The sequence below is a fragment of the Apiospora phragmitis genome, assembly GCF_038363925.1.
Source record: "Apiospora phragmitis strain CBS 135458 chromosome Unknown utg000008l:1.0-3514335.0:1.0-3519231.0, whole genome shotgun sequence".
In the NCBI taxonomy this organism is placed as follows: Eukaryota; Fungi; Ascomycota; class Sordariomycetes; order Amphisphaeriales; family Apiosporaceae; genus Apiospora; species Apiospora phragmitis.
Genome location: NW_027117407.1, coordinates 1,430,818 through 1,458,182, shown reverse-complemented (window position 1 = coordinate 1,458,182; position 27,365 = coordinate 1,430,818). Strand labels below are relative to the sequence as shown.

Sequence of the window (27,365 nt, the reverse complement as noted above, 5' to 3'; positions counted from 1 at the left end):
TTTTCAGGGATTCTAAGGCTACCCTCGTCAGAGTTCGCAGACGTTGACATTTCGAACAGGCGCCTGTCGTTTGCATCCCCTCTGCTTGCCGCTGCCTTTCAGCCGTCGAGGCTAGCTGCCCTGGCCAATAATCCTAAGAAATGCAACAGATTTTTCGAGGCCGATATACAGCAATATGGAAGATAGAAACTATTACGATGGCGCAGTATAGATAGGGGCCAGCCCCTGCTCAGGTCTCGCGTGCTATGCTAGCTGTTCCTTTTGTGTATATATATCGCACCACAGTGCGGTTCCCTTTTGTCACTTTGTGTCTTCTGATGCACAGCACTTTATGCATGATCTGTTGCTCTCGATCTTCAACAGACGATAAATTTTATAGCAAGGCATCCCAATCCAAAACACTCTGTATACCCAAAAATCGCACATGTGGTACAATGTACCATCAATCTTGATGATGCAGATTGAGACAATCTCTCTCCGCCCAAAAGTCTTGGTGTTCTCTTGCAACATCCTTGCAACACCTTTGAAGTTCGGCGTTCCGATCAGTGTGAAGAGTTTCTTTTCCTCCGACTCTTTGTCCTTGAAGTAGTCTTTAACTGCGTCCTTCGGAAGAGCATCCGTATTCTCGATAAAGGAGGGTATCAAGGTCACTGAGCAAAGCCAAGAGGCATAAGATGCATCTCTGGCCCAAAGGTCACATGTATACTATTAGGTTAGAACTAGCTAGATAGATGGGTGGATAGATAGCACGTCCCATACCGCTCGGGAGGTTGGAGCGGCGGAGTCGCTCCCTAGACGTTGAACAATAACGTCGGGGACCGATTTTTCGCGCCCCCCCTGCTTTCGCGCCCCTGTCAACCAGTTCGTTTAAATTTACCCCTTCAATTCAACGTCGCCTATCTAGCTCGACCTTACTGCAATAATTATATAAGAGCCAGCCTCACTAATTTCACTATCGCTCTCTTCATTAGAAGTAATTTCAGCTTCTCTAACAGCCATTTACGTATGCTGTATATCTTCGATTGTAGTGAACCTCGAATTCGGGCTCAAATCCACCTTCTTCCGTTTCCTCGGCCTTGCAGCCTCCAGTTGAGCCTGGAGTGCCTCAACCTGCCTCTCCAGAATGGCCACCTATACGTCCTTCTCATCAAATGCTTTCCGGACCTTTCGGAACAGTTGCTGTTGTGTAACTGTGTTCTTTTCTAATAGGTTAGTAAGCCGGACTTGCTCTTTGAATTCAACCGACTTCCTTAGGATCGACCAGATAATATCCGAACCACGAATTGTATTCCGGGGCGTACAAAGGACCCTACTAGACCCGTTAGGCTCCGTACAAGCCGGATCGGACGTCGTAGAGAAGGTGTTTCCGACTAGAAGCGGGCTTAGTAGTGGTTTTGCCATACTTACCGGCTAAAGGCCGGCTGCCCTCCAGCCACTTCGGATATTCTAGCCCGAAAGTGCTTCTAAACGGGCCTTCTGGTAGCACTGAAGGAAGTATCGCTTACCGATTACCGTTGAGTTCGAGTATTGGTTTACATTCCCGAGTACTTTCCGGTATGCCGTCTTTAGAGGGCTGAAGACGGCTAGATCGAGGGGTTATAGGACGTGGGATATATGAGGGGGTAAAAAAAGAAGACGAATACGATGACGGAAGTATAGGTATATGAAATCAGTTGTCGTATGGCTTCCGTGGCCGTCGACGATGAGTAGGCGGTACTCCGAAGGGTCTTCCGGGGCGGTATTCGGGATGAAGACCTTCTCGAGCTATTCGACGGCTGTTTTATCCGTTATCTATCCATTTTCCGTCGCGGTGAATTGCCAGCCCCTAAAAGGAGCTAAATCAAGAGGGAACCATTGCTGTTGGACGGTTTTACCCTTAAAAATAACTAATGGATCGATCGTACGCCCTAGAGCTGATATGTATTCGATAAAAGAGGTCCAAGCTTTCGAACCAGGTTGTTTCTTTCGAATAGACCGGTTTTCAGTACTTCCGAGTATTAGACTATTCGATCCGATACCCTCGAGGACCCCTGCTTTATCCATATTGTAACGGTTAGCTGGCTTAATCTCCCGGATGTCGGGTTGTTCGAGCCGCTAGAACCAGGACCGAATCACCTCGATAGAAGCACCATTAACACGCTTTGAATCAATAGCTCGAGCCCTTAGGACCTTAATAACAGGATTCCTTCATACGAAGGCCTGGAGCCATTTCTTTCCGACTAGGTTAGGGTCCCCTTGGGCTCGGAGGATGCGCTCGGCGAATTCTCGTACTTGGGCGTGGGTTAGAGGAAGCCCTAGAGCCTGTTGAGCAATAATCCATGATGCCAAGTGCTTCTCCTGGTCAGGACTGAGCCTCTGAAGATCTGCCGCACCCTCCGATCTGGATTGGTGGCCCTGAAGTCGGCTCCGGAGCGTTGACTCGGGAATACCGTATTCCCGAGCGGCCTGTTTAATCGGAGTACCATTTGCGATACAATCTAAGGCTTCCTGGAGCTCTTTTTCAGTATACTGCTTCATAATTAGTTATCGGCATTGTATTTGAAGTTTGAAGGAAAACGATAAGGAATTGGTGGAGGAAATAGAAATAATTGAAGGGGTTGAAAAATCCGGTGGCTGGCTGACAGGGGCGCGAAAAATGGGTCCCCGACGTTACAACAGAATCCGTATTCTTGATGTATAGTCGCCAAACCTCACAAAGGTTTGTGAGACTACTGTTTCCTGAATGCAAATAATACGCTTACGAAGCGTCTGTGTGTCTTCTATTACCGACAACCTAGAGCATTATTATCGATGCTAATATTAGTACTTACTTTCCTCCCATAATTACTTATCATTATACAAACGGGGCATATTCGGCAACTCCAAGTTGCGGCTATAGATAAAGGTGGAGCGCCATTGCTCACATCTGTTTTCGAGTCACATTCTTTCTCAGCAACGACTACACATAAGCACATTGCAGTTCTACAAGTCATCAAAGTCATGGGAACGAAGAAAATTATCAGCATCGATCGTATGTATTTGCACCTAAAGGCGGCGCTCTAGCTTAAAAGTATATACACAGGAATAACAACATGTCTAGCATCGGACAAGGCGGTTGAGTTGGTTGATCGAGGGTTTAGAAGGTGTGTCTGTGGACACTTAAGACTCGAAGCGCTTAGAGCGGCGGCTCTTGCAAGAAGGGCCGTTGGCGGAAGCGGCGGCAGCCTTGGTCTCGCCACCGAAGCCCTTGTTACCGGCGGGCTTGTTGTTGTCGTTGTTGCCAGAAGGAGCAGCGTTGTTGTTGTTGTTGTTGTTGTTGTTGTTGGAAGGAGCAGCAGCGTTGTTGTTGGTGGCGGGAGCAGCAGCCTTGGTGGACGAATCGGAAGCGCCAGGAGCAGCAACACGCTTGTCGCCCGACTTGCCGTCAGCGCTGCCGCGGATTTCGCCACCGGCCATGACGGGAATACCGGGGATCTCGGGGTAGGAGGTAGAGCTGCCCCAGAGGGAGAAGTTGATGGCCTTGTCCTTGACGGCGTAAACGCCGGGGATCTTGGTGGTGGGGCTGGGGGCGGCGGTGGCCTTGGAGCCCTCGACCTTGATCTGGGCACAGGCGTAGTAGAACTCGGCTTGGCCGGCGTGGGCACCGTGGAGAGCGATGTGCTCAGCCCGGACGAGGTACTCGCCGTCGGGGACGGACTCGGGCATGACGAAGTTGACGTTGTTCTCCTTCCAGGAGCACCAGGCGTAGTTGCGCAGGGACTCGGCGTTGCCGGCCTTGCAGATGAGACTCTGGGCGACCTTGAACCAGTCACCGCTGCCGTCCTCGTTCTTAGCACCGTTCTTGGCGGCGGTCATGTAGACCTGGGTGGGTCCGGGGTGCTCGATGCCGTTGGCACCGAAGGCCTGCTGGAAGCCGATCTTGTCACCCGGCTTGACGGTCATGACCTGGGGAGCAGGCTGGGCGTTGGTGTTGCATCTGAAATCCTCTTCGAGGATCTCGGTACCCTTGGTGGGCATGTAGCCGCGGGTATGCTTGCGGATGTAGGTGTTGTCACCACCCTGCTTGACATCGTTGACAAGCAGCTTGTCGAAGGTGTAGTGGGCGCTGGTCAGACCGGCCAGGCCGAGGAGAGCAGAAAGGGTAACAGTGGTCTTCATGTTGTCGGTGGGTTGTATGTGTATGAGATATGTGGTTGAGTTGGAAGTGAGCAAAAGTTGAGTTGTACAGGATAACTAGTATGTCTAAAGAATGTAAATGACCACAGGTCTGGTGTGTTGGAAAAGAATGGAAGAGCGTTGAAGAACGAATGTAAAGTAGAACGAAGCTTAGATGCGATGATCGTGATGGTGAAGCAAATTCCAAGACAGAGAGCGGCGAACGGCAGCCATCTTATATTGGTGTCGTGACGCTTTTGGCGTGAGGCTCCTTTTTGGTCTCTGCCGGTCAGTGCATCCCCCCTGGATGGGGTTGGCCTGGCCATGCATGGCAAACGCCGCCGTTGGGAATCCAGAGTTGGCCCGACAGGACGGGGCAACATGCCAATTGCAAACTCGCCAAGCCCTACGGCCATGGGCGACGATGGAGTCTATCGGCTCATGACCCCCGCGATACCATGCAGAAAATCAACGGCTGGGCCCACCCTCGCCCAACGTCCTGGGAAGCCTGGCACTTGCTGAGAAGGCTTGCAGCAAGTTCAGACGATGGAGGAAGCGCTTGGATTGAGATGTGTCTTGGCGCGCAAGGTGTGGGTGTTGGGTCCGAGAGATTGAAGGTGATGAGGCTCTGTTATTCCTTGGGTGCTGGGGGTGGGTCCCTACCTATTCGTGTAAACCCGGGTGCTCCCATTGGTGGAGTTGGGGATTCTATGGCTCTGCTACCCCGCTGTCAGTCGTGCAAAGGCCCTATCCGGGTTAGACTGCCCAGACCTTCGAGACGTCTCGGATTAATGGCGACCAGACTGCAGCGAAAGGCGAGCCCACTTAATCTCGACAACCTGTCAAAAGCTAGTGGAGGTCTCTATGGGGGAGCGTCTTTCGAAACTATCGTCACCCAGGGTCGCCGGCCTATTTTTTCTTCTGCATCTTGGCATCAACCAACCAACGAACGACTTTTCGCTTTAGAACACGAGGCTTTAAACATTTCAACCCCTGCCAAGCCGTCTTATGCGTCATTATTGGAGGATTTCGGCTTGCCCTGCAGTATGCAGACAATTGCCCCTAAGACGAACCAATGGAACCCCAGTGGTTTTCTTCTTTCTGTAGTTCTTGATACGGGCAACTCCAACCATGCAGTATCACCTGAAATCTATGAGATCGACACAAGCCAACCGCCGATCCCAAGTTCAAGCCGGTTCGAAGCAACCTGCCGAACTGGTAAGCCTTGGCGAGACCTTGGCGAGGACCATGATCTTTGATACGCACCTCCGGTCATATTACGTTCGTCTTACGATAGCAGACATCGTGGCTTCTTTAGTGATGGTAGCGTTTATGCGGTTGCAGCAGCGATCTGGGCCCCAATCCCCGCTAGCCGCTCATAATCTCTTGATGAGGAGTAAAGATCGAGATGAGAAGGATATAATGTCTCCAAGATGTCTCCAAGATGTCTCCAAGATGCCTTTTGGTGCCCCACTGACACCTATCTGCACACTACATAGTGACTACCGTGAGATCGGGAAATCCGGTCGGCTCCGCCGCCAGTCTGTTCACCCTTGCCCCTGTTGCTGACTAGGATTCTGAACCGTACGCAGAGTCATGACGGGCGGGAGTGCACAGCCTTCCCCTGTGGTAATTACAGGCCTCACACAGCACATCACCTTCTGTCTCAGTGTTTCGTTTCTGCAGGTGACAATATATAATTGTAATAATATTTTTTTTAAGTTGGCACCTAATACAAAAATTTTATTTTTATTTTTTATCGAGCCTTGCCCTAACTTAATATAGTCGAGCCGCACTGAAATAAATCACAACGTCTAGTTGGCGCTCGGTCTGGTCTACGAGGACATCGATGGCGGAGAAATAGTATACCTTGTCCCCCAGATGACCAAAATCACTCCAAGTGCTCACAGGCCGTGTCGAGTTTGTCCGTAAAAACAAATGAAACCGAAAGCCGCTAAAGGCTTTTGCCCACGTGTGCAGCGTATTATTACCACATGTCCCGAGTGGATACGCTAGACAGGGCCTTGGCCATATGTTTCTATGTTTTGGCTATACTCCGTACTACTGGGTATAATACGAAGCCTGACGGGGAGTGCCGGGCTATTTTGGTCTATCACGATTTTACACACTTGCGTGTATCGTATGTAAAGCGTGAAGCAGACAGCCAAGATTACTACAAGTCCTAGGCGTAGAAATACAAATGATTCTTCGAGCGCCAGTTACTGGCTCTCGCCTTGAATACTAGGATAATAAGCTTCATCAAGCGTTCATTGCATTTACGAGCTCATATGGCTACAAGACTCTATACACTTTGGTTATACTTCAACCTCCCTTTTAGCTTTGACCAACTACGGTTGATGTCCTGAAATTCTCAGCGCACACCTCTTGAGAAAACAAATATCTTCACATTTCCCTTCTTACTCTAATTGTGTACAGCATCTACAAATCTCTCTGATGGAACTCCGGCCTTTCTCTCTCTGTCTCTTTACTTTTTCTTCCTCGCATAATAGTGGAGACTTACACCGAACCATCAGCCGATTTTCAGTCATGGTCATAAACTCCTTGATTGCTTCCACAGAGATGGTATACACGCTTATAAGACGCAGAAATACCTAACAGCATTGGACTGCGGAGTTGGTCACCGTTGTATAAGTTTACCTTAGGCTTTTCTGCTGGTCCATTGCGAGTGTCTAAGGGTTTACCCATGGTAGGCGTCTTTGGAATGCTTAGAACTTTATAAGGGTGGGCGTTGAGTGAGTATGCGTCCTATCGTAAAAATACTCTCAATTCTCTGCTTCTTGTCTGCAGCCTGAATGATTGTGGTTGGCATATAACTGTCGAATTTCAGTGGACCGCTACCCAAGTATCAGAAAAGGGGAGAAGTATGGACAAAGAAACCCCATGAGTAAAAAGCAGCAACGGTTGAAATCTAGGGACCCGGAGTCATTCCTTCTTTTCATTTGAACTTCTAGTAAGTACCAGAGGAGCCTCCCCTGAGGAGGTGAAGTGGCCAGGGTGTTTATATACATATAAGATCTGAGGCTTGTATACTTTTTTTGCCTATTGTTGATGGCGCTCTTATCAGCCGATCACAAAGATGGACTTGCTTTTTAACCTAGCCTGCGAATCATACTTTCTGCGGGTATTGGTGGCTACTTAGTAATCAGCTAGAACACGTCGTTTGCAGACGCCACGGAGAATCATAAATACGATACCGCTTCTTTGAACACCTAGCTAGGATGCCGAGTAAGACGTCATAGTCCGTATAAATCTCTCTGAGAACACAGGATTGCTGATTACCTTCCCCGCAATCTGTTCGAAAAAAGCATGGCCTACTGCAGCTTGCTGCCTGCGGGGAATGATTCGTTCCTCGAGGATGGCAACATGCCACTTGATTACCTAGTGTTCTCCGCACCTCTCGAGTAAGACAATCTGTAGTACGCGGGAAGGGTGCTACTTTCACCAGAAGTCGACATGCAAGGATTTCTCCTCATTCCGGGTAGAGACGAGAGTGAGGTGGGAAACCCCGGGCTTTCATCTCCCGTGGAGGTTTGTCTCGCTGTTACTTTCTTGAATTGTTGTGCATCGTAAGAGCATACCTTGTAATTATCTCAAGTGACCCTGAAAAAAAGAACAACAGAATGGCTCTGAAGTCGGTATTAGTATCAGCACTGTTGCACCTCGCCTCCCTATCATCGTCGACCGAGGTGGTAGACTATTCTCAATATGTAAACCCATTTATCGGAGGCTCCGGCCCCTTCGATGGTCTCGCCTGTAAGTGAAGGAAAGACCAGCTACTCATCATACTAGTAGGGTTGCGAGTATTAACCATGGCCAATAAACTGACGGTGCATATGCAGTCGGCGGCGGCGATATTTTCGTCGGCGGCGCCCTGCCCTTCGGCGTCGCCAAGGTCGGCATCGACACGTACGAGACCAACCTGTCCTTCTCGACCATCAACGGCGGGTGGACCCCCCAGGCCTGGTGACGGGCGTCAGTATGCTGCATGAGAGCGGCACGGGCGGCGCGCCCAAGTACGGCGTCGTGTCGCAGATGCCGCTCGTTGGGAGCCTTTCTGCTTCTTCATCCTCTGGAAAAGGAGGAGGTATCAATATCCTCGACAACCGCACATACTGGCAGCAACGTGTCGGCGAGGACACGGCGCGGGTCGGATATTTCCGGACACAGCTCGAAAGCGGCGTCGCCATTGAGCTCTCGGGTGCCCGCCACGCAGGGACCATGCGGTACTCCTTCCCTGCTGCTGCTGCTGCTGCTGCTGCCGCTGCCAACAGCAGCAGTGATGATGATGAGAGACACGTCCTCGTGGACTTGTCGCACTACCTTCCCCAGGAGGCGGGAGGCCAAGACAGCCAGGCATACCTAGGTGGCGAGATCAGCATCGACGGCGCGACGTACCAGGGCCACGCCACGTATGAGGGAGGTTGGAACGACGGGGCCCCTTTCACTATCTACTTCTGCGGGGAGTTCGACTCGGCGCCTGACGAAGCCAAGACGTTCAGGGGAAGGAATACGGATCCCATAGCCAGGCACCACGTATTCAGCAACGGACCCGTCGGCCAGGCTGTGTTCAGTCCGAACTTCTTTGCTTCAAACGACACCGCCAAAACTACTGCGTCCTCTGGGCCGATGAACGATCGTGTGGGGGCCGTGTTCAGTTGGAAAGCGGATACTCAGATGGTAACCTCGCGTGTCGGCGTATCCTTCATCTCTCCGAGCAAGGCGTGCAAGTTCAAGGACGAGGAGATCCCAACGTGGACCCTCAATGACACCGTCGACGCCGCGGTCGCGGAGTGGAACCGAGACGTCTTCAGCAAGATCCGATGGTCACAGAAGGTGAATCAGCTAACAGGACGAACCTGGTATTGCTCTACTCTTCGCTCTACTTCATGCACCTGATGCCCTCGGATCGGACAGGGGAGAACCCTCTATGGGACTCGGGCGAGCCGTCTTGGGACGACTTTTACACACTCTGGTGAGCAATCTATTCAATTCCAATTCAAGGGAGAAAAGTAGCACTACCAATATCCATACCAAAATCATCCTACCTGACATTCGCGTCTCATTTTTCTATTGTACCCTGCTGAACCCCGAAAAATTCTTGACCAGGACACTTTCCGCTGCACAGTGAGCCTATACCACCTAATCCAGCCCGAAGCCTACGAGGGCCAGATCCGGTCCCTGATCGACATCTGGCAGCACGAGGGCTACATGCCGGACGGCCGGTCGGGCAACTTCAACGGCCTGGTGCAGGGCGGCAGCAACGCCGACAACGTGCTGGCCGACGCGTACGTCAAGAGGCTAACGCCCGGCAGCAACAAGGCCGGCAACATCAACTGGACCGCGGGGTACGCGGCCATGCGCCAGAACGCCGAGGTCGCGCCCTACAACACCTTCAGCCCGACGGACCCGACGGCGAGCGTGAAGGAGGGCCGCGGCGCGCTCGCCGACTGGCTCCGGCTCGGCTACGTCTCGGCCGACGGGAACACGCGGTGCTTGTCGCGGACCGTCGAGTACTCGCTCAACGACTACGCGCTAAGCGTGGTGGCCGCGGGAGGTGAGGGTGCGCCCGGCGATGCGGAGAAGTATTTGAACCGATCGGCGGGCTGGCAGCGCACGTGGAACCACGACGTGACGAGCCGGGGTTTCAATGGTTTCCTCGCGCCGCGGCTTGGCAATGGCAGCTGGCAGAACGCGACGGGCTACAATCCGGCGCTGTGCGGCGGGTGCGAGTGGAGCTCCATCACGTACGAGGCGACGCCGTGGGAGTACTCGTTTACCGTGCCGCACGATATGCAGAGCCTGATCGAGCACATGGGCGGGGAGACTGAGTTCGAGAGGAGATTGGATTACATCGTCAGTATTCGTTCACCGGAAGTAACAGGGTAATACAGAAGAGAAGTTAACTTGCAGGACCGTCGATGATATAGTTTCAACCGAACACAAGCGAGCAAGATCTGAACGCCAACGGTGCCGGCATCACCACCATTATGAATATTGGGTAAGTTCCTCTTCTTCTGCCCCCTGAACCACCCTTCCCTCCAAGACAAAGAACTCCGTTTAATCAGACTAAACGTATACTCACTCAATTTGCCTTGGCCCAACCGCCACCCAGCAACGAGCCCGACTTCGCCCACCCCTACCTCTACCACTACCTCAACAAGCAGTGGAAGTCCGTCAACCAGTCGCGCCAGCTCGCGAATCAGTACTTCCGCGACGCGCAGTACGGGGTCCCCGGCAACAGCGACGCGGGCGCCCTCAACTCGTGGCTGGTGTGGCAGATGCTGGGCTTCTACCCCGTCGTGACGCAGCCCGTGTACCTGCTGGCGTCGCCCTGGTTCGCCGACGTCAACGTCACCGTCAACGGGAACCGCACGCTGCACATCATGAGCAGCCGTCAGGGCGGCAGCAGCGACAACGACCCGGCCGCGGCTACTACTACTACCAAAGCGCTGGGCCACCGGGGCTTCTACGTCCAGTCGGTCAAGGTCGACGGCAAGCGCTGGGACCAGAACTGGATCCTTCACGACAGCATCATGGTCGAGGGCGGCACCATCGAGTTCGAGGTGGGCGACGAGCCGGTCCAGTGGGAGAAGGGCGACGTGCCGCCGAGCCCCGGACACTATGTGATCTGAAGTCTATATAGTAGAGCCCCGGACACTATGTGATCTGAAGTCTATATAGTAGATTGATTACTTGCCAGCCTCAATAGGCAAACGCATATGCTTCGAAGATGTCTGATAGGTGTGATGGTGGAATAGGATGTGTTATTTGATACAATTGCATATATACTAAAGTTGTATAAAACATATATGGATCCAGTCTCTCATGTCCATGCTCATCATCCCACACTCCTCCCAGGCACCGACCCAACATGCAGCTTCTTGGCCCGCCTTACTTCCTTGCCTACACCTACACATCATCTCCGAAGCTATTCTTGCATGTCAACTGGGCTACTACTACAGCCCAAGATTGTCTCGTCCTAAACCGACATAGGTTGGAATAGGAGGTCACATGCCCGCGCTTTAGGGGTTCAACCTTGCCGAACAATTCATAGCTGATGGTGTGGCAGCTATGACAGTACTTCTCACGCCGAGGTAAAGATTGTCTTGGAATGCCGTACCTCGCTAGTAAAGTGTGCTTGTGTAGTAATCGAGGCCGATATGGCGTGCCAAGCTCTTCGAGAGCTGTGATACCTAAAAAGGTTTCGAAGTGCGGCGGCTGAACGCCCCTGCTTGTGTGCAGTGAATATAGTGTGAAGTGTGTAGACATTACGTTACGGTCTAACCCGTCATCACTCTGATATAATGCGTGACATATACTCCGACAGGGCTTGCTAAACCAAGTCCCTTAGCACCTTATCGCTCAGTGGGGTGAAGATGATTGCGGTTCAGCAGGCGGTTCAGCAGGCGGCTCAGGAGGGGACGACGGTGGCTTAGTCTCCTCCGGTTCAGCGGCCTTGGGCGACGACATGGAGTCCGCAGGCAGAGCTGGGACTGGAGGAACAGACGCATCCGTCACAGGGCTCTTCATGCCATCGCCTTCTTCTCCTTCGCCACCAGCACCACTATGTGTGCTTGCCACACTCCCTCCCTTGAGCCTTCTTCTACGCGAGCGCCTCTCTTCGGCAGCGCTTCTCCGTATGCTGGCTTCTCTGGGCTCGCCCTCGCCCTCTTCGACACCATCGCCGCCCCTCATATCTCGGAGCAGCATCTCGGCTCGGCTAGCCAGACTATCCTCGCCGCCTTCGCTAGCGACACTGGGGGACAGCATCGGAGGACTCATAGGCCCCTCGCCATTCGTGTCTGCTACACTGGTACCATCGGAACGGAGACCATTCTCGACATCGGGGGCCTCGTCGGGATCGGGTATCTTCTGGCCACTGGCAACCCGAACCTGGTGTCGATCTCTGAGTCTCGCCCTCCGTCTGCGGTCGCGCTGGTCTCTTGCCTGAGGAGCCGCGGCACGCAGTTTCTCGAGCAGACTGTCCATAGCGCCAGCACTGGCAGGCGATGCCGGTGACTGGTGGCCGGTTGCTTCGGCAACTGCGTTGATCTTGAGCTGGTTGGCGTGCTTGCGCTTCATGGAAGCCTCGTTGCGACGCCGTTGCTCCTCGTACTGGATGTTCTTGTCCCGTGACTTCTTCCACTCTTGCAAGAAGAAAGCAAGCTTAGCGAAGAAATCACGACGGGCGTTCTCGTCTGCAGGATCTTCGCCGTAGAAGACCATGATGTCGTTGTAGGTACGAGTCATCTCTTCGAGATACAGTGACATCTGCTCGGCCTTGAAACGGGCATCCTTCATACACCGCTGAACAATGGGACTAACACGGTCTTGCGGGTGGAACTTCTTGGGGTCGGACAAACTGCCGCTATCGAGAGTCATCTGCACATTCTTGATGTTTTCAATGTACTTCTTGGCGTCGAGTTGAAGTTGTTCGATGTTGACCTTCTGCACAGCGATAACAGGTGCTATATCGGCGGTGAAGACCTCCCATTCTGGGTACTGGTTGCGCACAATGCGCTCGACCAAATCAGCCAAGGTAGATTCGTTCTTGTCATCCTTGACCATGCCGAGACGAGCAAGTGAGCTCAGCTTGAAACCTCGTGCTTGCTTGTTGGCATCGTTCATGTAATTACCAATGTCAAGAATCAAGCCCAGAACATTCATCAGCGATACCGAGTCTCGGAGCGACTCAGATACCTCGACGACTTGCCGAATCTTCTCGTTGATCTCATCGTAATCCGACTCGAATGTCCTCGTGAGCGAGAGAGCCCGCATTCTGCTCTTCCAGTAGTGATGCAATTCGTATGCCGTGAACAAGAAGAGCTGATCTTCTCGAGTAAGCTCGTTGGGGTCCAATTCGCGTTTGTCGTCGGCCGCTCCAGGGCTTGTCCAATCCTTGCTGTATGGCGCCATCTGCTTTGATAGGTTGTCTGGGATGTTGCAGAGATCATCCTTTTGAAGGAAATCCATGACGACAGGGTTATCTAGTACGGCGGTGTCGCAGTGGATGATCATCTGCACGATCTTCTCGACAGGGTGTTGGGAGAATTTGGCAAGAGCAATGTCTGGGAGAAAAAAAAAGTTTAGTCAGTATACAAGCAGTGTTCGCAAACCGATAGGGATGTACTTACGATAAGCTTTACGCAGATCACCCGAAATAAGTTGCTTCTTGTCATCTTTCTTAGAGGTACCCGCACCCAGCTTCTTGATCTCTCTGGCCATGAACAGCTTCTCGACCTCATCAAGGATACCCTTCTTACTAAGCTCGAGGTACTTCTCTTCCCTTTCTTGGGCCGAAGGATCATGCGCAGCCCAATGACTTGCTTCTGGGGTATCGACCTTCTCCCAATGGAAAGCCTTGAGCTTCTTCTTGGGACGGACAACAGGTAGGCCGATAGTAGGGGCAGGCGAGAAATTGTTTTGCGCAGAAAGGGAATCGGCCGGACATAGCGCCGGGCATAGGTGGAGGCGGCGGAGCGCCAGGAGCGCCAGGAGCGCCAGGAGGTGGCGGAGGTGGCGGCGGCGGTGGTGGCATACCACCTTGACCCGGCATAGGCGGCGGTGGCGGAGGAGGCGGTGGTGGTGGAGCTCCAGGTACTTGTCCTGGCATAGGGGAGGGGGGAGGTGGTGGTGGCGGCGGCGGTGGCATTCCACCTTGACCGGGCATTGGAGGAGGCGGGGGAGGGAGTGGGGGACCACCGCCGGGAATACCACCGATTTCTCCAGGAACACCCCCAAGGATACCGCCGGTCTCTCCAGGTACACCTCCGGGGATACCGCCAGAGGCAGCGGTGATTTGGATCTTGGGTGTACCGTTCTCGCCCGTAGTCTCATCACCGTCTTCCGAATCACTGTCGCCGTACCTCTTGCCCTTGGCTTGAATCTCACTCAGCAAGTTGCTCGCCTGTCGTGGGTCCATAACAGGTCTCTTCATCATAACGAGTCGCGGCTTTTCGTAGATAATATCGCCATCCTCGTCTTCCTCGCCATCTTCAGCAATAGGCTCACCCTGGGCGTTGACAGGCTTTCTTGGTATCTTGGTGTGGCGAGTGACTGTGCCTAGCATGGAGTTGGTCATGCCGTCCGGCGGTAGGCCAGAGCCTTCAGGGGCAGAATAACCGTCCATTTCTTCTCGCAGGGCTCGCAGACGGTCCGAGGGACCCGACGGTCTCGCCCCAAACCCTTCCTTCAAGCTTGTACTGCGTCTTTTGCCGCTCAATTTGCATCTGCAGCCGCTCCATGAGTCTTTCACGGTCCATGATACCTTGCATACGGACTGGGTCTTCGTCGGCAAGTTTGGTAGCACCACCAGCGCTCTGCTTAATAGCCTGAGAAGCGGCGACATCTTGTGCGTCTCGTAGCATAAGATACAGCTCACGAGTCTCCAGTTCGTAGCGCTGTGCCTCCTTGGCACGTACTGTCTGCATACTCTCGATCTCGGCTTTCAGACCATCCGCGTGGCGTTTCTGAGCTTCGATGAACCTCGCCTGCTCTTCTAGCTGTCTCTGAAGCTTGGCTACAAGGCCATCAGCTCCCAGCTCCAGCTTCGCTCTCATCTCGTCGCGCTCGGCCATAGCGGCGTCGGCAATCTGACGGCTTTCCAGGGCTTCATCGAGGGCTTGTCGAGCTTCCGAGTCCGTGTGTAGCTTGTCGAGGAGACTCTGGACGGTGAAGTTGAGACTTTGCTTGAGGTCCATATTAGGTAACCTCCTATCCATAGCCACATAGCTAAGCATCGAGTCCACGAGCTGGAACATGCGCAGGCGCTCCTCGCCATCGTTATCTCGGATGAGCAGCAGATGCTGCAGGCCGAGACGAAGTAGTCTGGGTCTTGGACCCTTGCAGTCGTTGTTGGATGGCGTCAACAATCTGGGCCGGGTCGTTGAGATCTTTGACTTCACCCTCGAAATTGTCCTTGATGCTACTGTTCTCCCGCTCGAGCATATCCTCGTAGTCAATAGCTTCATTGGTGCGGTAATGCTCGATCTGCTTGTCGATGAGGTCGTACTGGAAAGCCTCCATCTTGGTGAGAATCCGCTTGATCCCACAAGCGCCGAACTGCGCCCGCAGGTGCATCCGGAGCTGAAGGTCTCTCTCCGGAGCATCGATGATCATGTTGATGAGAATCAGGGTTGCGACCGCGTATTCCATGAGCAAGTTCTCCATGCCGATACCACCACTTCGCAACTCATCACTTGCGCCAACAAGACTGCCCATCTTGCCACGGCCATCGATGGTGACCTCGACGAGGCGCATCCAGGCATCGAATCGTCCATTCTCATTTTGCTGGGTCTTCACCACATCCATAGCCTGGATGACCTTCATGTGGCCGTCCCCTTCCTCCCAATGGCAGAGGAAAGTGAGCACATCGCTGACCAACTTCCTGGTTGTAAGTCTTGGCGAGATGAGAGATGTCGCAAGCGCCACGACAACCTGCTGATGCGCAAGCGCATCATCGGCACCATATTTGTTGTTGAGGAGGGCCTTCAAGCACTTCACAATATCGTACTCCTTGTCGAGGTTCTTGTCGCTGCCTTTCGCGTCTTGCGGTTGCGCAGGGCCCGTGGCAGTCTTGCGGTTGATCTTCAAGAGTACGTTTGTCAAAGCCACTTGACCTTGGCATTCGATGAAGCGCTTCACCCAGCCTATTTGCTGAGTCCTGAGGTTGACCTCCAAACTTCCAAGGCCTTTCGTATCTAGGGTGTTATCCATGACTTTCCGTACGTACCATTCCGGCGAGCCCTCTTCATCGGCGAAGGGAGTGCTGCTGCTGTTGGAACTAAAATCGACGTTCGAATACTGCCCTATCTTTGCGGTCTGCCTCCTCCTCTGTTCGCCCTGCCACTCTGCTAAGCGGTCCTGGTAGATAAGTGTCCACTTCTTCGAGGACGGGTACGCCGTCATCTGCCGCCGCGCCTGTTCAGGTAAGTTGTGCCAGCCTCGTTTTTGCATCAGCTCGTAGAACATCTGCTCGGTGACTCTGTCGTCCTCGGGTCTCGTAAGGGTAAATCCATCCGGCCCGACGAGGCCAGGCGAATACGAACCGCCGGGGAATTTGGTGGAACGCTGAGATTCGCGATTGGAGTTATGCGAGGCGAAGGAACTTTGCGATGTAGCACTCGGCAGTGCTGAAACTCTGGATAAGCGTGGGGTGGTTGGTAGATCAGGGTCTCTGGCATTACCTGAAAATGTACTGGACTGGTCGCTTTCTCGTGAAGCCCTGCCCATTGATGGCGCATACGGATCGTATCTGCTAGAATGCGTGGAAGTAGCGTAGCTTCCCCGCGGGTAGCCAGGCGGCGGTCCGGCCGGGCCCCATTGCTGGTATTGGGCGGCCCGGCCGGTGCTGGCCATCGTGACGTTATGCGAGCCTGTTGGCGGGCGCGCCGATAAGTGAGATCCGGCAGCATTTGGGAGGGAGTTAGCGTCGAAGGAGGGGTACTGGTGAAAATCACTGGTAGACTTATTAAGCTGATGTGGCAGCGGCTCTCTTCGTTGCGACATTTGATCGGGTCGGGGGAGGTATTCGACGGGTATGGGACTTCGTCGATCGGGGTGGGTGGTGTCATAGGGGATAGCTGTGATGGGACCGGCCATGTGATTTATGCCCATCTCAGGTGTACTGGGGCGATCAACGGACACGACGGAGGATTCTCTGGCATGTCGCGACGGCTGTGATGATCGCGATACGGACGAGGCAGCGTCTTCCTCGATGCGCTTGTCGCCAGTGTTTTTGTGCTTGCTTCGGGAGAAGAAGCCTCTGGACTTGTCGGCGGCGGACATGTTGACGGTGGTAGCGAGGGTGGGCAACCCAGGCGCGGTGAAACGCCGATGCTCCAAGCAATCCTCCCCCCGTCCAATTGCCGTATGATTGCACTCGTTTCAATAGTACTCAATGCGGAGGGTTCCGGCGGCACAAGACGCTATGCAGAAGCGAGGGGGTGGGCTCGAAATGGCGTGCGTGTGGAGGAGTTTGCAATGTCGTGGTTTCGTCCAAGGTGGGAAGTATCAATTTGAGCAATGTGCTGAGTATGCAGTCGCCAATAAGTTCCCCAGCAAGTTGAACTGTGACAGGTAGTACCAGATCGAGAGAGGTACGGCGCCAAAAACCCACAGTCCTCCCAAGTCTTGACAAGTCGCACGGAGGGACGTTGCTTTGTGAGCTTCTAGGCTTTAAGTTTCAAGGTACAGATCGGGTTTTTGGTGCGCTGGTGGACTACCGAGAGACGTGGAGCGGCTGGAGCCCAGCTAGTGTAGGTCTGCAAGACTGTAGCGAATTGATGGTATGTTTCGGTGGGATGGCAGTGTTGGAGGGTGGTGGCAGGTGTCTTGTTTCCTTGTCCTAGTGTGTCGGCGAGATCGAGCTATCTCGGTTTCAAGTCGGATCGCATCATGCACCAAGAATCGTCGTCTCTGTTCCTTGGACGGACCCGTGCCGTTTCGTGATGTCAAAGGAGGGAATTACGGTTCTCCTGGATCAGGTCCGACATGCATCGCTTGCATGAAACAACCATAAACCACTTCCACGCCTGTATTAGCATCGAGTTTCCGGCTAGGAGGGCAAGGTCGCGCGTTCCCAAAGAAAAAGAGTCGCCGTTGGAAAAGAAACCTTGAAGAAGCAGGATCGTGGCCACCAAAGCCAGGGCACCGTGAGAGGAGAATTGAACGGGACCTGACTTACTGGGGACGTATGCTGCTAACCTAGCATGAGACCCTCTCTCCGCGCAAATCAGGGAGGAGTCGAGGAGTGCGCAAAAGATCAACCCCCTCTGTGCCGCACCGCACGTCAATTACCATTCATGCAGGGGTGTAGGGGGCAATCTCTCTTCCCGCCAGCACCGGACTATTAAAGTTCTATTCAACTTTGGGTTTCGAGTCTGAGGCCGTCTCTTCCCAGGCGATTAATTCCAAAAATTAAAGATTTACAGATCATGAGAAGGGCACGTCGCATACCACCGACGCCACCTGTCCAATAACAACAGTCCCCAACCTTTGTTCCGATAGCCCGCAACCCTCTTGTGCTTAAACCGGCTGGCCAAGGGTCTCTTTTTTTGTCGGTACTGCGATCAAATCCCAATGCTGAGTGGTCAATTATGGATATCCGTCCTCCCACGAACCGCCCACATCTGCCGCCCACGCCAACAAACGACCAATTCACGTTTAATTGCCACGTTCTATCGAGAATCCAGATCCATCCTGAACATGAGATGCAATTTTGCAATGTTACATGCTTGACAAGCTGCTTATGAATCCTACTGCCTGTTGCATTGAGCAATGCATAAATCAGCTATGGATCGTATGGTGGTGTGCCATTTTTGAAACTTGTTAACCTACTGCTACATAGCCCCTGGCGTGCGCTTGACTTTTGACATGATCAGAAACCATGCATTATTGGACCGAAACCCATACCATCGGATTACAGTATTATAATAGTATAAATTTACTATTAGGAGTGCCTTTGTCTCTTGAGACTGTGAAACATTAACCTCAAGCATGACAAGAAAATGTACTGGAGAATTGATAAAGCGCTTCAAGGCACACAAGACAGGAGGGTAGGCACGAGATATAAAGAAATGACTACGGAGTATATCCCCCCAAAAGGGGAGAAAAGCAGCGCTTCGAGAAGACTTTGCGCTACTACCCAGCACACCAAGATGTACGTACGTGTCGTTTTAGATGCTTAGTCGTAGTAGTAGTAATTGGTATTTCTCTCTCGAAAGAATAAGGGGCAACAGACGATCCTTAAATCAACGCGCTGCAATGAGAGTCAGGGCAGACTGGTAAAAGGCAATTAACCATAGGACAACTTCACTAATTGAAGGGTGTGGGGGCCCGAGCCAATAGAGCCAATAGTCGATCGCCCGCAATTCCAAAGGGCTCAGGGGTGGGCCCATGCCCGTCTACCGTTGATTGCTTTTGGGGGGCCGCCCCGAACCAGCATCACGACCGACGCTTGGAAATGACGGACTCCATCTTTTTACTTGGGGGTCTTACGTAGCCTTTCTGCGCAGCTTTCGTAGCCTCATATTCTTCGCGTGCCGCATCGCCATATCGGTAGCACGGCATTCCGCATTTAAGCATTCAGCCTCGTTACCGGGTGATGAGACGTACAGCCCGACGTTGAAACTCTGTGCTGAGCCACCCGTCCGTCTGACAACGAGGTCTGACCATCTATTGCTTTGTGAATCTCTCGTCCGCCGAGCAGACGATGCCTTGATCACACCTACTGCTGCTTCTGTTTCGGCATTTCTACATTTTACTCTGTCGGAGAGCACACCGAGTGTTGCTGCGAGAAATAAACAAGATGGGCGAGAAAGTAGCTGCCGCAAAGGTAATGATGGCTTTCTCCGTCCAACGAGATCCCCTTCGTGTGCGCACGAGCGCGCGCGCGTTTCGATGCCGTACTGATCATTGAGAACAGACCCTGGTTATACCAGCCGTCATCTCGCTCCTACTCTTCGTCGTCATGAGCTACGTTCTGGTCCCGCTCTGGCGCCAATACCGCAGCCGCTACAGTCATTACCTGCCCCTCGACACGATCTCGAACCGCACGTCGTCCTTCCGAGGCAGGCTGCAAGATGCGATAGCGAGATGGCTCGTGCCGTCGCAGTGGCGCCTGGGCATCCGTGACCGGTTGGTACAGGCGGACGATGCCTCGGATGCCAGGTTTGAATCGGACGGGGAAGAGCTGGAAGACGTACTCGATAATCTGAGCGACGATAGGAGGCACGCCCTGTCGCTGGATGCAAACGTGGATCATACGGACAGCATTAGGAGATTGAGCAGAGAGTAAGTTTGGAGAGAGCACCTAGAGCACAGAAGCACAGCTATGAAGCAGCCCGAGCTGACATTTCATCTAGTCTTGAGGAGGGGTTCAGAGACGACAGCGACGACGAAGCGGACACGCGCAACCGGAGCCGGTAATATTGGAAGGAGAGCCTTGTTTCTAGTGTATATTTGTTCTGCGAGGGTAGCCAAGATCACTCCCCCATTCAAAAGCAAATGGCGAACATTTATTGAATCGACCCAGCTCGGGTGGCATGCTGCACCTTTATGGCCAGATGTCCATATAGGCCATACAACGGGGTGTTTTGTTAGATTCAGGTTGCCTACCTACTGGCTACTAATATTTCCCGTGGAGCTGCGTTGTGAGGTTTCTCGCATGTGATCCTTCTCAAAATAGCCCCGGCTGCCCATTACAGCCGCCACAGCCATGGTGCGGAAGTGTATCCGGAGTTGAGAGATGCGGTCCATTGTCCGCATACGAGCATATCATGGCCGGAGGTGAGGTGAATGCATATGTACCTAGGTAGGTGCATAGGTAGCTGGAGTTCTTATGCAGGTGACACACATTAGATAAGGGACTTAAAGGAAGCGTATATGAGGGGACTGTAACTGCGCCCCTTATCAGTCCCTGGCATTTGAATTGGCACCGGATGTGTCTCATTCTTGTATGCAATTGTTCGCGTGATGCCACACCGACCATGCACATGATGCTATTTATTGCCTGGGGTATAGATAACATGTTACGCAGGTAAGGCTGAGAAGGCTTTGCACAAGCGAAGGCTCCTCTTTAACCCCCTCCCCCTCCTTTTAGCTAGTACAGTAGGTTGGACGTTCCCGGCTACATCCCACATTCCGCATTCCACGAGCCAGTCTGTTTGATCTTACCCACATGCCTGGGGAGCTTGCACATGTGTTTGGTGTGTGGTTGTGACCAGGAGGGTGTGAGTGATACGGCTTGACCAACCATCGTATCGCTTCCTCTTAACTCGTTCGGCCGGAGGGTGGAAACGCCACTCGGAACTATCTTTCTTCTATTTGTAACGCCCACGTTAAGACATGAGGCCAATAGCTGGTGAATGGGGGGCTGCTCCCTTTAGGTTAATACCAGTATGGGGTCGTAGGAGGTTAGTAGGAGATGATGTACCTTTCCCCTGCAGGATGGATTCTTTTGACGTCCATCATTCCTCCGTCCACGAGTCGTATTGGTTTCTCACGTTTTTACTGTTCTCGGCGGTTTACGAGACAAGGGGCCACGCCAAGCAAGCAAGCTTTCTCATTCTGGACCTCTAACTTTGGTACCTAAAATCTTGTTGAAGCTGAAAACCCTCTCTCGCCCACCCGGGCAGTCATTCGTCTCCCTGCCATACCTTGGAAGCTTTCAATTCAGTCGTTACTTGCCGACTGTCCTAGTGCCTGTCAAACCATTGGAGCCAATTCAGGTTACGAAGTAGAGCGACAGAGGGATGCCATTGCGGCCAATCGATGGCCTGTCCGCTCGGGGGTTCTTTTTGCTTTAGCACCAAGGTTTCGACTGCATGAGCTTCTTGAGAAGTTTTTGGTTCTCTAGAGTAGATGACCTCAACTTAACCCAATCCCTCTGTGAGGTCATGTTCATTCGTGCATCTTGACCTGTTTCCCCGAGTCAGTTTCTGTTACAGCCTTCTGCGCTCATTCTTCGATTTTCCCATTTCCTGACGCCCTTCTCATACTTTTTGTCGGAGTTCCATTTCATCATCAATCGGTTATTGCACTGGAACCTTCGTTTACAATCATGCTGCTGCACTGCATATACGTGATTACTGGCCGGTAATGGATCGAGGCATGCTGTTATGAGAGGGTTTCCATTTCATCACACAGCCCGACAACATAACGATAGAGCTCCAGGTTGCCCATCCAGCACCAGCACCAGCAACAGTCCCACCAGCCTATCGTATCCAATCCACACAGGTACCCTTCTTGCATGCCAACGCAACCTGAACGCAACCACCGACTACCCGCACACCATCATCGACCACTTATGTTGGCCTCCATCTTCACATTCATACTACTACACCCATATCCGCGCTCCCCACCCGTCTAGCTGCAAGACTTCCGACCTAGGCGTTTTTGCATGTCTGACCTACCTGTGGAATCTGTAGATTACCTGACGACTGGAGGAGCACCCTACCTATTGGCCTACCCTAACATCCCAGCATTGGCCGAGCCTGACTGACTAAAGAGAGTCCTGTGTCCCAACTGAGCAGCTACGGCGATCGTTCATTCTTTCCGTTTTGGTTCAGAGTTCTGCTCCTTTATACCTATACAGACAAACATCCATCACTTGTGCATTCCCAAGTCCCAAACATGTCACGGCTTGACAAGGTGAGGGCTCTTACTCTGAAGAGACCCATCCAATTAATCAAGAAAGTGTTACCCAAGTCACGTCGCAAAACCCAATCACAGGACGAAGGAGCACTGGAGACCTCATCTATTGAATATGCTGCGCCCGACTCACATCCCACCACACACCGCAGCAAAGGCGACATCATTTCCTTCAAGTCGGCCAAGTCTAGAGCTTCTATGACCAAGACGAAACCTGCCCCACCTCCGCCCGAAGAGTGCCCGATCTGCCAGGATCCGGTCGGTATCCCCAACCCGGAGGGTATAACGGAAGCGTGGACCTCATTAAATTGCGGCCACAGGTTCGGCACCGTGTGCATCCAGACCTGGCTCCAGGATTCCATAGACAGAGACCCCAACGGCACTCCGTCATGTCCCGTGTGTAGGGCGGCTGCTAAGCACCCAGGCTGCGGCCACGCTATCTGTCCTCCGAGCCTGGATGCCCAGATATGGACACAGTACCAAATGCGACTGCAGCTAGCACAACACCATGAGAGGGAACGCCAGCTTTTGAGTGGGCGGCGACCGCGAAACCGACTGCAGCGGCGATCGGGTCAGCCTCGAGCCCCCTCGCCCCCGAGACGAACGGCCGAGACGGTGGGTGAGTGCGGGGTCTGCAAGCTGAACGAGGCCCGCATGAAGAGAATAACAGAGGCGCGCATCGTGGTCGAGAGAGACCGAGAGATGTCGAGCGCGGCCGGAGGAGGGTCGACACGGCGCGTCAAGTCCTATCTGCCCGCCCAGATCCGCAGCATGCGATCGCCTGGCAGCAGCAGTGGAGCGGAACCTATCAGCCCCCAAGCAATGAGTCGCGAAGAACGACAGAGCCGTGTCCGAAGCGTACTCTGCAACATGAAGGAATTGGCCCGACCGAGTCGAAGCCCGACGCCGGCCCCCGAAACTGCGTTTCCACTTACAAGGCGGGACAGTATCTAAACGGGTTTGGCATGGTTGGGTTTGGCTTGATTTCGGCGTTACCAGAAGATGGAATAGGATGATTTGAAGGGAAGGTTTGGGAGTTTTGAGGTATATTGCCTGCTATGGGTAATGTCTTGGTTTTAGAGAATCTTGCTGGACGAACGAATTTCACGATGATGGACAGACGCTTGCTGGCTCTTGTCACGGCGGTCAAGGTCAAGTAAGGTATACTACAGGATCTGCTAGGAGTGCTGTCGGAAGATGGACGATATCCCAGACATAGTTGGCGTATACGTATGCTATGGCTATACCAATTTCCTTTTTTGTTCCAGGTCGAAGGATGGTCTCTTTGATACACTAGGCGTTTGGTATTTCTATCTATAGTCGTGTGCTGTGTGGTGGTGAAACCATCACCATCTCGCATCATGATTACTTACACGGTTCAGTCGATCCATGGCGGGGTATGCGTTCATTATCAGACCAGCAGATAGTCAACATGAGAGCATGTACTTACTGCAAGCTACTGTAAGCAAGCTTGGGCGAGGAGGGGCTGGCTAGGCCTAGGCTACATGGTTACCCCAAAAAGTGACCCCACCTGCCAGTGCTAGGACTTGCCCCAAACCATACGCCAAGCGATCGCTACAGGGTACAGGTACAGGTCACAGGGCACTTGTCGATCTACCGGTAGCCTACCGAATTAATTGGATTGATCAATGTGACGCTATCTTCCTCTTTGATCATCGCGTCGTGGATCGCGGCACGCGTCAAGCAAAGATCGTGACCTCGAATATCCCATTACTGGCACAACCTCCATTATCTGTATCAACCATCCCGCGCCCCGTTACCTCGGATCTGGAGATTCCGAGTCCTCCTCCATTCAACAAGCCAAAATGAGGTTCAAGACCAATTTGAAGAATATTCGTACCTTCTCCAGTACAGTTGCCGCTCCTGTGTATTGATGCCAGTTTCTGGCCTGTCATTGGAACCGAATCTAATGCAACCCTCCCAGAACTTGTGGGTGCTCTCTCATCCCTCGAGAAGATCACCTGGTTGCGCCTCGACGACGAGCATGTGCGGTTTACCGTGATACCGGATACCGGATCCCAAGTATGGGCGTATGTTCCTTCCCCTCCTGATGCGTACGATGCATGCATTGCTGATCTCTTTGTTTGCCTCTCTCTGCAACAGACTCCTCCCTATGGAATTCATCTTCGACAGTGTCCAGCTACAATCCGCCGAGGCCCAGAATACGATCAATCTTGAACTTCCTCTTGTCCCCTTGCAGCGAGCCCTCAAGTCCGCCCTCAATGCGACCTCGGCCAATTTGCGCCTGACGAAGAAAGATGGCATCCCGATACTCTCCATGACCATCCAAACATCGACGGTCGCACAGGGCAACCAAGGAGGTGGGCAAGGTTCATACTCCCGATTTTCCCGCGGAGATAATGGCCCAGGGCATTTCGCTGGTGGGTTTGGTGACGGGGACGACGATGACGGCGTTTTCAACATTGAACCCCTGGAGACACATCTACACCGGGAGCGCGAGAAGATTATCACGCAGGATATACCGGTGCGCGTTTTACATCCAGATAATGTCGAGATGATCATGCAGCCCAAGGTCCGCGAGCCGGATGTGCATATCCAGTTGCCTCCTCTCCTGCAGCTGAAGGCCATCTCGGACCGTTTCACGAAGCTCGCTGCGGCATCATCTCGAGCTTCCAATTCAGCGACCGCCACGGCGGCGGCGTCTAACCCGAAATTAGAGTTGTCAGCCAATATGCACGGGTCTCTGCGTCTGTCTTTGACGACCGATACTCTGGATGTGACTTCGCAATGGGATTCTCTCGAGAACCCAGAACTGGACCCATCGCAGCTGCATTGCCCTCTGGAAGAGCATCCGTCAACCATATTCCGGGAGGCCGGCCCCGATAAGTGGGCCTCGGTCCGAGTAGACGGCAAAGACTGGAGTAAGGTCCTCAGCGTCGGCCGGCTCGAGGGACGGGTCATTGCATGCTTTGCGGACGAGCATGCTCTGATTTTGTACGTCTATGTGCCGCAGCATGATGATGTACAAGGGGATGATTGTGTTGTAACAGTGAGTTCCTCATACTTTCTTTCCCACTACACTGGTAGCTTGTTGTATACAATGCTAACCAAACGTCCAGTATTATGTATCATCATACAGCGCATGAGCACGACTAAAGTACATGGATATGGGAAGGATACAATGATGTAAATTTGGCATTAGAAACGGACGAGGGGATTCCATTGACAACGAGCACATGACGAAATGATACAGCATAGAGAGGCGTTGGTAGATACCAGAAAAATACCGTGGTTCGTGAAATAGGGAATAGGGACGAATAGCTGGAGATACCCATGATAGATCTGAGACGATAGGTTATGCCTTATCACTTGCTTGAATAAATGCATGATCACTTTACTGCTGAATGGCCCACCAAGCTGCGGTGCTTCTACTGTGAATTATGACGATGGCCCTCCAAATCTCGCCCATAGGTAGGTTACAACTGATCTGTATTCACTTCCTCTTCACCCTCCCTTCTCCTACATAGAACAATCACTTGGTTGTTCCCACCTTGTGTTCACTCGCCCCGAAGCTCTCTGCTCCAGGCAAGGCATAAAAGCGTCTGAAGTTCCTCCCCATCGTCCCACCAACCCATCTACATCTCCCATCCTCCCCATCCATTTTGCCTTGCCCTCATTGCAAATCAAGGCACTTTTCTCTCTCCATCCTTTGCACCTCGATACAGCATCTCTCAGGTTGCCAACCTACCTACCCAACCTGGGCTTTTTGCATTATTGAAGATTCGTCTTCTCCCTTGTGCACCATTTGCATTCCCCTCTGTTGCTGTTGCAAAGGTAAGCTGTGTCCCATCTCTATATCAAAAAATGATCCATCCTCTTTTCAACTTGCCCTCTCTCGTCCCACCTTGGGACGATCCTTCTACTTCACCCAACACTTCTGACCACATCAAAAGGTTCAGACTCACTGTCATCTTCACTCCATTCCTATTTTCTTCCCCTCGCAAGGTAGGCCACCGTACCAACAGTTCCCCCCACTACAACACAATCATCCCAGCTATCTTCTATGAACAAGAAAGAATGCTCCCCTCCCCCACCTGATTTTTTTTTCTCGTCCCGAGTAAACACCTTTCTTGACCTGAATAATTGGTAAGAGCCTTACTAACTTCAGGAAAGAAGAACAAGTCATCAGCTAGTATATCTTCCTTCAGTCAACCAACGAGCTTCTCATTCAACTATCAGCATCAGCCATCATCATGGCTGACGCAATCAATGATGCCGGCAATGGCGTCAAGAGACCCTCGTACGAGGCCCGGCGCTCGAGCTCGCCACCATGACCATCGACGACTTCAGCTACACCACGGAGCCGACTCCAGTCCAGCGCAAGGCCTTCGAGGTCTACACCCTCGTCATGATGTCGCGCGTTCCTACTTCTTCTGAGCCCGCCGCCGCCGCCGCTCAGGCTGGGGACAAGCAAAGCACGAAGAACGATATCACTCATAGCGACTCCGACTTCGACGAGGAAGACCCAATCGTCACGCGCAACAACCGCGCATTCGTCAAGTTGACCGTGGACCTGCTTGATGGTTACAAGCAGCGGATCAATGATCAACGGGCCATCATCAACCATCTACTCAAGGAGCAGATCCAGCGAAACCACCTCAAGACGCAGATCGACAAGGTGCGCGAGCTCTTGCAGACCGACCAGGTGAACATCGAGAAGCTCAACTCCGAGCTGTTGGTCTGCCGCGCCCACGCCGGCTTTCAGGTGGACAAGATTATCGACCTGCGCAAGCGCATCCGCGAGGAGATCGCGTCCGACCGCAACGAGATGTACTCGGAGCAGGTCGCGATCCTGGAGGAGAACGCCATGGCCCGCATGGCGCAGAACGACGCCTGGGAGGAGGATATCCAGTTCAAGATCAACCGGGGCGCGGACATATCCAAGAGAGCCGACGCCTTCCTCGAGAAAATCGAACAGCTGAACGATGGCATCCGCCAGTGGGAGGAGAACAAAGAGAATGGCGATGCTGATGATGATCACAATGATTCTGCTGGTCATTCGGATGCTGGTGACGAGG

At 52.8% G+C, this 27,365-nt stretch overlaps 9 protein-coding genes across 9 annotated transcripts; 5 read left to right on the top strand and 4 right to left on the bottom strand.

The window, feature by feature from the left end:
* Positions 1 to 3,138: 3,138 nt before the first annotated feature.
* Positions 3,139 to 4,137, bottom strand: PG994_008886 (uncharacterized protein; the record flags this gene model as incomplete). Its single annotated transcript, XM_066860295.1, has 1 exon — positions 3,139 to 4,137. One exon carries the CDS (start codon positions 4,135 to 4,137, stop codon positions 3,139 to 3,141), a length of 999 nt encoding a protein of 332 aa, XP_066713884.1.
* A 455-nt stretch (positions 4,138 to 4,592) lies between these two features.
* PG994_008885 (uncharacterized protein) lies at positions 4,593 to 5,393 on the top strand (the record flags this gene model as incomplete). The annotated part of the gene is made up of 1 exon (XM_066860294.1): positions 4,593 to 5,393. The coding sequence occupies one exon, from the start codon at positions 4,593 to 4,595 to the stop codon at positions 5,391 to 5,393; it is 801 nt and encodes a 266-aa protein (XP_066713883.1).
* A 2,382-nt stretch (positions 5,394 to 7,775) lies between these two features.
* Positions 7,776 to 10,787, top strand: PG994_008884 (alpha-mannosidase; the record flags this gene model as incomplete). The annotated part of the gene is made up of 6 exons (XM_066860293.1): positions 7,776 to 7,908; positions 7,995 to 8,100; positions 8,133 to 8,988; positions 9,262 to 10,008; positions 10,083 to 10,153; positions 10,268 to 10,787. 6 exons carry the CDS (start codon positions 7,776 to 7,778, stop codon positions 10,785 to 10,787), a joined length of 2,433 nt encoding a protein of 810 aa, XP_066713882.1.
* A 730-nt stretch (positions 10,788 to 11,517) lies between these two features.
* PG994_008883 (putative cytokinesis protein SepA) lies at positions 11,518 to 14,855 on the bottom strand (the record flags this gene model as incomplete). Its single annotated transcript, XM_066860292.1, has 4 exons — positions 11,518 to 13,223; positions 13,290 to 13,698; positions 13,757 to 14,344; positions 14,436 to 14,855. The coding sequence occupies 4 exons, from the start codon at positions 14,853 to 14,855 to the stop codon at positions 11,518 to 11,520; spliced, it is 3,123 nt and encodes a 1,040-aa protein (XP_066713881.1).
* Positions 14,856 to 14,937: 82 nt separating this feature from the next.
* PG994_008882 (cytokinesis protein sepA) lies at positions 14,938 to 16,941 on the bottom strand (the record flags this gene model as incomplete). Its single annotated transcript, XM_066860291.1, has 1 exon — positions 14,938 to 16,941. One exon carries the CDS (start codon positions 16,939 to 16,941, stop codon positions 14,938 to 14,940), a length of 2,004 nt encoding a protein of 667 aa, XP_066713880.1.
* Positions 16,942 to 19,462: 2,521 nt separating this feature from the next.
* Positions 19,463 to 20,082, top strand: PG994_008881 (uncharacterized protein; the record flags this gene model as incomplete). The annotated part of the gene is made up of 3 exons (XM_066860290.1): positions 19,463 to 19,526; positions 19,575 to 19,947; positions 20,019 to 20,082. 3 exons carry the CDS (start codon positions 19,463 to 19,465, stop codon positions 20,080 to 20,082), a joined length of 501 nt encoding a protein of 166 aa, XP_066713879.1.
* A 2,205-nt stretch (positions 20,083 to 22,287) lies between these two features.
* On the top strand, positions 22,288 to 23,259 carry PG994_008880 (uncharacterized protein; the record flags this gene model as incomplete). The annotated part of the gene is made up of 1 exon (XM_066860289.1): positions 22,288 to 23,259. One exon carries the CDS (start codon positions 22,288 to 22,290, stop codon positions 23,257 to 23,259), a length of 972 nt encoding a protein of 323 aa, XP_066713878.1.
* Positions 23,260 to 24,131: 872 nt separating this feature from the next.
* PG994_008879 (uncharacterized protein) lies at positions 24,132 to 25,433 on the top strand (the record flags this gene model as incomplete). Its single annotated transcript, XM_066860288.1, has 4 exons — positions 24,132 to 24,162; positions 24,251 to 24,356; positions 24,430 to 25,336; positions 25,407 to 25,433. The coding sequence occupies 4 exons, from the start codon at positions 24,132 to 24,134 to the stop codon at positions 25,431 to 25,433; spliced, it is 1,071 nt and encodes a 356-aa protein (XP_066713877.1).
* A 1,082-nt stretch (positions 25,434 to 26,515) lies between these two features.
* Positions 26,516 to 27,346, bottom strand: PG994_008878 (uncharacterized protein; the record flags this gene model as incomplete). Its single annotated transcript, XM_066860287.1, has 2 exons — positions 26,516 to 26,860; positions 26,945 to 27,346. 2 exons carry the CDS (start codon positions 27,344 to 27,346, stop codon positions 26,516 to 26,518), a joined length of 747 nt encoding a protein of 248 aa, XP_066713876.1.
* Positions 27,347 to 27,365: the final 19 nt, after the last annotated feature.